General features: G+C 67.2%; 1 protein-coding gene and 1 long non-coding RNA gene across 2 annotated transcripts in view; one reads left to right on the forward strand and one right to left on the reverse strand.

Annotated features, from left to right (window-relative positions):
* TNRC18 (trinucleotide repeat containing 18) overlaps positions 1–4473 on the reverse strand; it is an 83146-nt gene extending 78673 nt beyond the window's left edge. The window contains exons 1-3 of the mRNA XM_070064332.1: positions 4366–4473; positions 3772–4151; positions 1670–2064 (exon numbers count right to left, since the gene is read on the reverse strand). Of these exons, the coding sequence (XP_069920433.1) occupies positions 1670–1856 (187 nt within the window). The 5' untranslated portion in view covers positions 1857–2064; positions 3772–4151; positions 4366–4473. The remainder of the gene's footprint in view (positions 1–1669; positions 2065–3771; positions 4152–4365) is intronic.
* A 1517-nt stretch (positions 4474–5990) lies between these two features.
* On the forward strand, positions 5991–10903 carry LOC138846972 (uncharacterized). The gene is made up of 2 exons (XR_011384522.1): positions 5991–9755; positions 10556–10903. It is a non-coding gene; the product is annotated as an uncharacterized lncRNA (long non-coding RNA).
* Positions 10904–11467: the final 564 nt, after the last annotated feature.

An 11467-nucleotide genomic window follows, 5' to 3' on the forward strand; every position in this document is an offset into this window, starting at 1 on the left:
CCGGGCACCCAGAAGCCAGGCAGCTCCGGGCGCAGGAGGCAGGGAGAGGAGGCTCACTCCAGGGCCACCTCCTGCTGGAAGGAGTCCTAGGCTGGTCATTCCGCCCCGAGGTGAAGGTGCGGCCTGAGCAGCAGCTGTTCCCACTGGGCGGCATCAGGACACCCTCCCCGCAGCACCCGGCCCCGGGGCCACCCCGTGAGCAGCGCAGGGGAGCCCCCTTCCAGCCCCGCAGAATGCAAGAGAACGCACAGCCTGCCGCTGGGGAGGGGGACCCCAAGACCCCTGAGCCACGGCACTACCGCGCGGGCCGACCAAGTGACCCGCAGAGCTCAAAACGCACACGCGCGCATAAGCGACCACACGCAGACGCACAGCCACAGTAGCCTGGCCGGGAGCGCAACAGGGGAGGCCCAGACGGCATCTGTGCCCGTGGGCCTCTCCCAAGTCCTTGAGGGGGCTCCAGCGCCCCTCCGTCGGCCCCAGGGCACCACTCGGGAGAAGACCCCGGCCCTACACGACCCCCAGCTCCCAAAAGGCACATTCGAACCCCCTGGCCCACCTGGCCCGTTCCAACGGGAATCTCCGCCACCACCCCCCGCGGGCCCCGTGCGCCCCTCCCCCGCCCGGCGCCGCACAAAGGCCCTTTGTCCCGCTGAGCCCCCGGGACTGGGTTCCTAAAAAGTTCCCGGGGAGAAATCAGAGAGAAGCCGCCCAGCGGGCGAGCGCGCCGGGCGCGGCGCAAGGGGAAGGTCGGGGGTTTCTCCTGGAAGACCCCCAGGACAAGGGGCACGCCGGGAGACCACATAGTCCTAAACTACAGTTTGGAGAAGACGACTTTTTTTTTTAATATATGAAAGCCAAAGCGTGGGCAGCCAGGCAGACGCCGAGGGAGGAGTCCCGGGGCGGCCGCCGACCAAGGCCCCAGCGTCCCCGGCTTCAGCCACCACGGCCGGCCGAGCCTGCTTCTCCCTCCGCGGCGCTCGCCCTCCCGGGTGCTGTCCCCATCGTGGCCGGGCAGCCCCTCTTGGGGAATGGCGCAGACCATTCCCGGCCACCTCCTCCCGCGCGGTTCCAAGGCAGACCCAGGGCTTCCCTTCGGTCGCCCGCTCCCCGCTGCGCCGCCCTCGGCGCCAGAGAACCAGGGGACGCGGGTCGGGGACGCTGGCCACCTACAGGAGTGCGGGCTCCCGGGGGAAGAGGACGCTCCCGAAGCCCGCTGCCCGCCCGCCAGAGGCAAGGGCCCAGGACTGGAGACACCGGGCGCTCGGAGCCCGGCTGGACGCCGAGCGGCGGGGCCAGGAGCAGACCCCGAGGCGCACGGGCGTTTGCCAAGAAGGTCGGAGCTCAGGGGGCGGCGGTCTCCCTGGGACTTGGTCTTTCCTTCGCTCGGATTTTGAAAACTACAGCCCAGGTGCCCCCCTCCCCAAATTCACGCTCAGGCGCCGGGTAGGGGGCTGTGGAGGGCTGGAGTCGCCCCTGGTGGCTCCGAGACCGGCAGACGCTCGCGCCTCGGTACGGTTGGGCCCGGCCGGGGAAAGCAAAGCCGAATCGGGAGACCCTCTCCGCCGGCGCCGGAGGGGCTGAGGCCCCGGTCCCTGGAGCCGAGGCTGCCCGTGCCGCCGAGGGCCTCCCTCCCCGGGGTCCCGGGCACCGGCACGGGAGCACTTACCCGGGTGCGGATGAAGGTTGAGGCCGGCCATGTACTTCCCGGGCGGCAGCGGGCCCGGCAAGCCCGAGGCTGGCAGGCGTCCGGCGGTGGCGGCGCCCACGCGGTGGCTATCCATGGCCAGGCCGGACAGCAGCGGCGGCGGGGGGCCGTGCACGGACCGCGGGGGCCCGAAGTCTCGGCCATCCATCCTCCGCGCGGGTGCCGCGGCCAGCCCCCCACCCGGCCCCGCGGGCCTCGCTCAGCGGGACCTAAAAGTCCGGCCTCGACGTAGTCCCAAGGTCCCGGGGCGGCGAGGGCTCCGCGGCGTGCATGGCGGCGGCCAGCGGGGCCCGCGGCCGGCGGCGGGGACCGTCCGGGCGGCCAGGCGGAGTAGCGCGAGGCGGCGCACGCAGGGTCTTGGTAGGGAGAGGAGAGGAGCCGCGGAAGACACCGAAAAGAGAAAAAGGAAAAAAATAAAAATCAACAAGTTTCAGAAAGTCGCCTCGCCTTTCGGGTCCAGGGAATGCCGAGCTGGGGCGCGGCGGCCGGCTCTGCGCTGCTCGGCCGGGGCAGGCTCCGCAGCCGCGCCCGGCCCGGGGCACCGCGCACCTCGCCAGCGCGTCCGGTTCCCGGGCGGCCCAGGCTGCGTGAACCCGTCCCCGCCCTCGGGTCTCCCTGGACCCCACGCCGCTATCTGATCCGCAAAGTTTAATATTTAACCTCCCTGGGCCCTGGCCTCCCAGTCCGGAGCCTGGTCTCTCCCGAGCCGCCAAAGGAGTATTTTACCGTTTGTTTTGTTTTGTTTTTTTGGTTTTTTTTTTTTTTTTGGTTTTTTGTTTTTAAATCCGGGGATGGGAGGAGGGTGCCAAAAAGGGTTTCCTGGTTTTTTGACTTTCTTTTTTTTTTTAGACCTGCGCGCCCTCCCGCAGTCCCCCGGCCGCCCAGCGTCCGAGCCCCAGGCCCCGAGACGTGGCACTCTCTCCCAGGGGCTGGGAAGAGCGCTTTGGTTTCAGTTTCCAACACTCTGGCCCTGGGGCTCCCGCAGCACGAGGACGTGGCCAGGTGCGGGGGGGGGGGTCTCGCTCCTACCCCAGGTTTCTGCCTCACCACCACCACCTCCACCCCAAAAAACCTACAAAGCAAAAAAAAAAAAAAAAAAAAACCTTCGGGTCGGCGCGGGCCGCCCCAGGGGCGCCTCCCCCAACGCTGCGCAAATCCGCCTGTAGTCCCAGTTTAAAGATGTTTGTTTTAAAGACTTGTCGGCGGCCGACCCCCGTGGGGGCAGGAGGGGGAGGGGGTCTGGAGCCCACCCTTCCTGCGCGCCCGCAGCGGCTCCGACACCCGACTCCGGGAGGCCCCGGCAGCTCCGCGCGCCGCCGGCCCGGCCGAAGCCCCCCGCGCGCGCGGCGCGCAGCCCCCCGAGCCGCGGGCCCGCTCTCCCCGCGTCCGCGAAGGGGGCCTGTTCACCTGGGCTCGGGCTGCAGACACCCCCTCCTCCCGCCCTCGCGCGCGCGCGCTCTGCCTTCAGGCTCCGGTTACCAGATCCGCGTTTACTTTGGAAAAAATCTAAGATCGCCACATCCGAGGAGACAAGTCTCGAGCAGGCGAGAGCTTCCCGAGATTTTTTTTTTTTTCCAATGGTCTTTGGGCAGCTCGCTGTTAAAAGCCGGCGCCCCGGAGCGTGCCCGGGCGCCCCGCGTCGGGGAAGCCGCGGCGAGAGCCCCCGGCGCGCACGGGCGAGGGAGAGCCGGCCCGGCCAGCTGCGGGCTCCGCTGCCTGCTCCTTACTTTTCTCCCCCTTCTTAAACGCAGCTAAAATGGCTGAATTCCGGCTTTTAATTAAAAACAGCCTATAATCGAAAACGTCTCGGCGTCCGCGGCTCCCGCGCCGCCTGCAGGGAAGCGAGAGGGGGAACCGACGCCCCTCGGCCGGGGGCGCGGGTGGGCGCCCGGGGCGCAGGGCCCGCCCCGCCCCCCCAGGGCGCCCCCTCCCCGCCGGCCGCGGCCACCCCCACCCCCACCCCCCCAGCGCGGTCCTCGGGGACCCCCGGCTGCGCGAACCCCGAGGGGCGGGTGGGGGTGGGGGCGGCTGGAGAAGTTTGGAGCCCGTGGCGCGCGGCGTACCTGGCGCGGCGGGGCTCCCGGCTCCGGGCTCCGGCGACAGCGACTCCGGCTCCCGGCGCGGCTAGGCGCCCGTGCTGCCCGCCATCCCGCGGCCGCCGCTCCCCTCCAACGCCCGCGGCCGCCTCACACTTTTTGCCCGCCTTTCCTTTTTTTGGTAGAAAACCGCTCCCCGGGCCGAGCGCTCGGCGCGCCAACTCCTCCGCCCTCCCGCGGCCCGGCTCCCGCAGCCCCCGGAAAAGCCAGCTTTCCTCCCGCCGGGCTCCCCGCTTTTTAATAAAATCCAGGTAGCGCCGGTTTAAAGAATCCCAAATCTCCATATACAGCCCGGGATTGGAAAAGGTACATTACACAACCCCCCTTTCAAGTTCCTCTCGCTGGATCTAAAAAAAAAAAAAAAAAAAAATTCAGCGGGGGGGGGGGGAGGGAGGGAGTTGGGGGAGGGGCGCACTCGCAGCCGAAGAAACACGCATTGTTCCCGGGCGCCCACCCCCCCCGGGCCCGCCCCCGGCCGCTGCGCATTGGCCGCGCGCGACGCCCATCACGCGCATGTAAACACCTTGGCCCTCAGCCATTCCTATAAAACCAATTACGGACCTCGGGGCTCCAGCAGTTTCCAGGCTCCCCTCGGCGGGGCTGAATGATCAAAACTGGTGGTGAGAATTTTTCCGAGCCGTTTCTAGGCAGCCCTCCCCCTCCCCCAGCTCCGATCCCCCCCCTTCCTCCTCCTCCTCCTCCTCCTCCTCCCTTTTCCTCGCCCTCCCCCCGCGTCTGGGCTGAGTGATCAAAATAGAGGAAGATGGTTGTCGCCGCAATCCAGGGCTTTGCAAGGCGCGGTTTAATGGGCCGCCTGTCAGCTTCCTGCGCGCAGGAGGAGGTGACGAGCCGAGCCGGCCGGGAAGGGTCTGGGGCCCGGCGGGCTGCGCCCTGCGCGCGCTCGTGCGCGCTCGCGCCTTCCCTGGGGTGCGCCTCCAGAACGCGCGGCGCAGACGCCCCAACAGACAAGGGCTGCTTTTTCCTTTTTTTTTTTTTTTTCCTTTCCTTCCTTTTAAAACAAAGCCGCGATTCATTCCCTGTCCCCCAGCGGCGCGGTCGGGTGGGATGGGCAGGCGGCAAGGCCGTTCCCCCAGCCCCGGCCTGCGGGTCCCTCCCCGAGTCGCGGTGTCAGATGGTTACTGATTAATATTTTGGAGAGGCCGCGGCGGCGGGCAGCGGGTGAGTCTCTACTCTTCTAAAAGGGGTTCCTATAGAAACGCGGACCCGGGCGCGCCCCCCGCGCGGCCCGGCCCCGGGCTGCGGCGATGCGCACGGCTCGCCCCTCCCCAAAGCCCCTCTTTGCGTGGGCGCCCCCTCCCCTCCTTCCCCACCCCCCCCCCAAAAAAAAACCAGAGCAGAAAAAAGGATTAGAGCGGCTGAGCGCGAACCGAATCCCTCTCGATTCTGACATTTCAGCCTATTAGCATTTCTCCACGGGGCCTTCTGAAACCTATTAAAGTGTAATATTAAAAACCGCTTGGCTGGGGGCCTCTCTCGCCTTCCATCCGCCGCGCCCCCTCCAGGGAGGGCGAGACCGGGAAAGAAAAAGAAAAAAAAAAATCTGTTGAGCTCGGAGGAAGCAGCAGCCAAGCCCAAAAAGTGCTTGGCTGGCCACGGCGGCCGTGGGGGGGAGGGGAGCCCCAACCCCCCTCCCAGACATTGTACTTCTATTTTGCGCTTTCAGCAAAATCCTTTCTGGGCTGAGCCGCCCGGAGCTGCCCATGGCAGATGTCTACCTGGCTAGGGGCTGGGAGCGGGGGGCGCGGACCCCGCCGGACGGACGGTCCCGGGGGCCCCGCGCCCTTTCCGCAGCGCCGCGGGTGCCCGAGCTGGCTGGCGCACAGGTCGCGCGGTCGCTGCCTGGAGAGGGGCCTTGGCGATAGGATTTTAATTAACGCAGGAGGAGCCCGCTCTCTCGCCCCGCGCTGCGACTCAGCATTTCCACGTTGCTTTTTTGCATTTTTTTTTAAATCCATATTTAAGGCAACTTTTTTGGAGAGGGAAAAAAAATGAGCTGGTTCTCGCCCATTCGTTCTATTTTCTCGTCTCCACTTTTAGAAGAAAAAAAAATAGCGGAGGGGTGGTGGTGGTGGTGGTTAGGGCTTTGAGAAGGAGCTGGCGGGGGAGGGGGAGGGCGTCTTTAATTCCAGGATAAATTTGAGGGAAAAAAAAAAAGTTTAGCCTCTGGAGGGCAGTTTCAAGTTGCCCTTTCCGGGGCCTCCTGCGCTGGTTTCTAGGCTGCCCTCGTTTGGAAGCTGGAGGAGGGAGGAAGAAAGGCCCGCAAATAGCCGGAGCCGAGGGGAGCGAGCGGCGGTGTCCGCGCTCGGAGTCGGGCGCGCGGGGCTCCGTGGCGGCCTGGGCAGCCGGTGCAGCGCCGGGAGCGCCAGGACGCGGAGCAGAGGGGGGTTAGAGAAAGGAGGTATTGTGTCCGTGTGCCGCAGGGGAGGGGGCGGCTGCAGAAACCGCAGTGGAGCCGCACGCTGCGGGGAAGGGTCCACGCGTGGGGCCACCGAGCGCCCTTGAGCCGCGTCCAGAGGCCTCTGTGGGTCCCCCAGTAAAGCCTCCCACGCCCGCGCCCCCCAGCATTCGGCGACATCCCGTGGTCCCCCGCCCCGTCATCCCGCCCCGGGACCTGGAATGTTGTTTTTTAATTTTCGTGTAGTTCAAGGAGGGGTGGGGGCGGGGGTGGGTGGGGAATACAAAAGGCTCGCGGGGTGGAAAAAAACAAAGGCCTATTTTTATAAATGTTTAATGTTTTCACCCCTGGATGCGCCAAGACGCCGTAATTGTGGCGGCGGGGGAATGTGCGCCATAAATCATTTAGTTGCTAATAAAAAATTCTGCCTGTTTGCCCTGGATTTGCCAATGGCGTGTGCATTTTTCCAGCGTGTGCCTCGTCGGCGTGGCGAGCCGAGCCCCCCCCCCTCCGGGGCTTTGTGCGCCCCCGGGCCGCCTGCGCGCGCGGTTAGAGGCCCCTCTGCGGTTCCGGGTGCCCGGCTACTGGCCGGGGCGCGCAGGGCCGAGCCCGTGCGCGCCGGTTCTCCAGGGCTGCGGCGCGCGCACGGGCCAGGGCCGCCCGCCCCGATCTTTGCCCGGCAGCTGCCCAGCGCCCCGGGACCCCCGACACCGCCGAGTAAACAGCGATGGGGAGCCATCTTGGGGCGGGGGACGGGTCGCGAGCGGCGCGGTCGCTGCCTCCGGGGCTCCTTGGGAGACCACCGCCACCATGCACGGCGGGAGGGGCGGCCTCCAGGACACCTCGGCGTGGGCTTCGGGACCCCCCTCCCCGCCCTGGTGGGCCGCCTTCAGAGGTTAAAAGAAAAAGAAAAAAAAAAAAAGAAACAGGTCTGGGCGCGCGTGCCACCCGCACCGGCTGCCAGGGGCCAGCCGCCATCTTCCGAGCCCCACCCCCAACCCGCGCACCCCACCCCCTCATACTTGTGTTTACCCGGCGGGATCGGTGTCCAAAAACAGTGTTGACGCAGTGGGTGTGTGTGTGTGTTTTGTACTGACTGGGCGGAAAATCGGGAGTTGGGGGGGGCGCCTGCTCACAGCACCGAGCCGCAGTTCCGGGAGAATCCGCCCTGGCGGGCCTGGGCCAGGCGCGGCGATGCGGCGGCCGGCCTGGGCTGCCCAGCGCAGGCCTTTTGTTGTGTTCCCGGGCGCCTGGCTGCCGAGACGCGCCGGGACTGACGGAACTCGAAGCCCCTGGTTTCCACCCCAAAGGGCAGATCCACCTGGAGCCCGCTGGTTCCCCCTTGCTCGCCTTTGTGGGCGCAGGCTCGGTCCCCCGCCTCCCTCATTTCTGCCCAGCTCTTCCCGGAACTTGTGTGTTGCTGGCCGCGTAGACACGTTCTCCCCTTACCTTCTCCTCCAGGGGGAAAAACAAAAACACGCATCCTTTCCTAGGCGCGGAAAACCCGAGCCACCCCGGAGCCCCGCACTCCCCAGCGAGCCCTTGGAGGGGCCGCCGGCTTCCGCCGCCCGCTCCGGACGCCGGGTCTCTGGAGCGCGCGTCTCCGCCAAGTCCCAGGCCCGGCAGCCGGAATGATCCTGGCCCGGGCGCCGCTAAAACCCGGAGAGGCCCTGCCGTGCCGCCGGCCCCTGCGGAGCTGAGGTGCGGCCGGGCGCCGCGGTGGCCGAGGACGCGGCGTCGGCGCCCCACGCGCCCACGGAACCCGGGAGCGCGGCGGTCAGAGCCTCGGCCGAGGCGCCCGTGCTGGCCCCGGCGGATTCCAGCTCCTCCCGGCCCTGGCCTCTTCCTCCGGCCCTGGTCGGGTCTTCCATTTCACTGCTTGGCTAAGAGAGGACGGATACGCGCAGGATGCGCCAGGGGCCTGCTTCGGCCATAAATCTCGCCGCGGGTCCTCCTTGCCGCCGCTAACAGGCTGGGGCCCCGAGCCGGCCTCGGGTCTCGCGCCGCGCGGGCATCCTGCTCGCGCCCTCCACGGCCTGGGGGCCGCGAGACGGCGCAGGGAGTCCAGCCAGGAGCTTCCTGTCCACCGAAGACAGGGAACGGTTTCGCCCACTCCGTGCCACCCCCATCCAAACCCGCGGCGCCGGGACTCTGGGGCAGTCCGGGCCTCAGCGCGCGATCACCGCCGCGGTGGAGGGACCGCTCCCGGCACTTCCCGGCAGGAGGACTCCGTGAGGCCACCCACATCATGGACAGGCGACACCAGGGCCCCCCAGAGTCAGAGCAGCCTGCCGGCCCCCTCCGCGGACTCTAGGCCTTGTGCGGGAGCGCCAGGGTGTGTGTGTGTGTGTGTGTGTGTGTGTGTGTGTTGCGCAGCGAGGATCCAGCTGTGTGGCTGTGGGCCTGGGGTCGCCCTAGTCCTCCCGCCACGCCGCCGGCCTCTCGGTGCCTCCTAAGCCCCTCACCGTGGGCTCCGGGCCCGGCACCCTGGTGGGTCGCCAGGCTTGGACACAAGGAGTAGAAACATCGGGAAAGCAGGAACCGGTCGCGCGCGCTGGCGGCGGCCTGGGTGGGGGCGGTGGTCTTTGTACCCAACAGTCGTGGAGCGCCCGAGGGCCGGCCCAGAGAGGGTGCATTTGCAATAACAAGGATCCCGGTGACCAGCACTGTTCCATCTCTGCCGGAGAGGCGAGGAACATTCCCCGAGGGTGCTCCGCGCCGGCTGTGCGCGCGATCGGGGCCGACCTTCCAAGGAGAGGGCTTTGCGCACGGCTCAGCCGCGGACCAGGGAGGCCTTCACCCCTCCTGGGCGTCTCCCAAAACCTCCCTGGGCCAGTGGCAACGACTGCGCGCCTCGGGGTGTTCGGAAACCTCGCTCTCGGCCACTTCCTAGAATTTCTAGAAGTACGTTTGCAAGGACCCATGGCTTCCGGCGCAGAGGAATGCCAGCGCTGGCCCCGGCGGCGGCGGCGGAGCGAGCCCGGGGAGTGGAGAGGCTGTCCAGCCACATTCCGGCCGAGCCTCCCCGGCCCCTGCCCTGCGCGGCGCCGCAGGAAGCGCCTCGGAAAACAAAGCGCTGCGGTTCGAGCCCGAGGTTAAAGTCCACCGCGAGCGTTCTTTTCCCCGGAACCGAAGAGCGATAGCGCTTCTCCAAATAAACCGCCAATAAATCAGCTCCGGCGGCCGCGGGCTTAAGAGATCTGGTGACCTTGGGGCTGGTCCGCCTGCCAGCCCAGTCCGAGGACAGGCCCGGGGGAGAGGGCCCAAGGTCAGCCGCTGCCCCCTCCGGAGCGCGGCGGATCCGGGTTGGGGGGGGGGAGCCGTCAAGGGCGTCCGCGGGCGTTGGTTGTGGAATGCTTGCCCCGGCGGGGTGGGGCGGGGCCTGCCGGGCCGGTTGTGGGGGTCGGCCTGGCGGGCGAGGTTGCCGGCGGGTCCCCCACGCCCCCGCCGCCGACCGACCCGAGCGCCTGCGCGCCGGGCACTGTGCTGGGCGCACACACACTGGGGCTTCCTGGGAGCGGCGGCCTTTGTCTGGGTGCGTGCGGCGGGCGCGTTCGCGCGGGGTGTGACTAATGGGATTTCTGTGTGGCAGTGCCAGGGTGACTAATGGAGGGCTTGGCAGCACGTGTGTTTGGGGAGGGGCGCTGCGCCTAGGTGGGGAGTCGCTGCCCGCTTTCCTCACTTCCCGACCCCTCCCCCAGCCCGCCGGGAGCCTGCCGTGGGCCTGCGAACCCCTCCCTGGCAGGCCCGAGCACGCCCAGCGCCCTGGAATACATTCCTTTGCCCCGGTGCCTCCGGCCGCCTCCGTGCCTCACGTGGGGCCTCCAAACCCAGGGCCGCCCCTCTCGGGGCCAGAGCCCCTCCTCCCCCACCCACCCGCCGTGGGTGTCCGCTGTTTCCCTCTGAAAGTTCCTGGCGGTGCGCGCACCGCGAAGCCCCGGCTTCCCTTGGGCCGCCCTGGGAGTCGGGTACAGTCAGACCCATTTAACAGATGGTAAAACAGGTGCGCGAAGTCTAGGAACGGGCAGCAAGCAAGGACAGCTAAGCCAGGAGGGTGCTGGGGAGACAGGTGCGGCCCAGCACCCCTGGAACCCACCCCCACCGACTTGTGGCCCCGCTCACTCCCCTCTCCCTGCCGTCCATTGGGGGCTTTCTCCTGCCTTTGCCCGCCGGTGGAGGTCAGAGGTCAGTGGGAGTCCCTGGCTTGGTGGGGCTGGGCAGGGGGTGCTGAAGTCAGGCTGGTTCTAGCTGGAGGCCCAGGGCAGGAGTCCAGCCCCTCCCCCCTGAACCTGCTGGTCTTCTGATTCCTCACCCCTACACGCGGGGACCCCACAGGTGACGTTTGTGACTCACACACTCTACACGCTCATAAGAAGGGTCCCCGAGACCCAGAGATGGGGGCCACCCAGCCAGGTGTGCGCCGCAGGCCGGCCCAGACTTGCTCAGCACCCAGGATCCCTCCCCACCCCCGTGACACCCAAGGGAGGGGATGGCAGGGCTCCTGCAAGGAGACTGCTCCCAGGGTCTCCCCCTGGCTCCCGCGCTCGCTCCATCTCACTCACGCACACACAGCCCCTCTCCTCACCTCCCTCACGCCCGCCCGCCCTCCCTGGCTTCTTTTTTTTTCTTTTTATTCTGTGGCATTTTCTTTGAAGCAGAAAATAAAAACATTTCCCATGGCAATGGCTTTGAAAGCTTCCCTCTCCTTCCTCTCCGCCTCCACCCCCGTGTCAATCCCTTTCTCAAGTCAGAAACAGGCCCTCAAGGACCCGAGCTCCAAGGCCCCCTGGCAGCTCCCCGCTCTTCCAGGCTGCTTCTACCTTCACCCCTGCGAAAGACGGGAGGCAGGAAGCCCCCAACAGCTGCACTCACACACCCCACTTCTGTAGCCACAAAGACACCCTTCAGGAACCTTCTAGAACTGCTCCAGCCACAAGGACCTGCTCAGTTGCTTCCTTCTTCCGGAAAAGTCCGGCCCAGCCCCACTCTCCCTCCTGGGGGAACCCACATGGGACTGGCTGAACAGCAGGTGCTCCCAGTGCCTGTGTGAGGCCCTACGGCGCCGCCCCCTCCCCCCTGTGCCTGGGGATGTGGCCTTGGGAACTAGGGCCGCTGCACGTGCCCATAGTGAGGGTAAGAGCGTGGGTCCAACGACTGTGGCTACAGGGGCAGGGCAGGGGCCGAATGTCCTAAGACAGGAGACTGCCATCAACCAGCCACGGGGGAGGTCCTTCCAGGAGGGCCGGA

Source organism: Oryctolagus cuniculus, chromosome 19 (genome assembly GCF_964237555.1).
Source record: "Oryctolagus cuniculus chromosome 19, mOryCun1.1, whole genome shotgun sequence".
Classification (NCBI taxonomy): Eukaryota; Metazoa; Chordata; class Mammalia; order Lagomorpha; family Leporidae; genus Oryctolagus; species Oryctolagus cuniculus.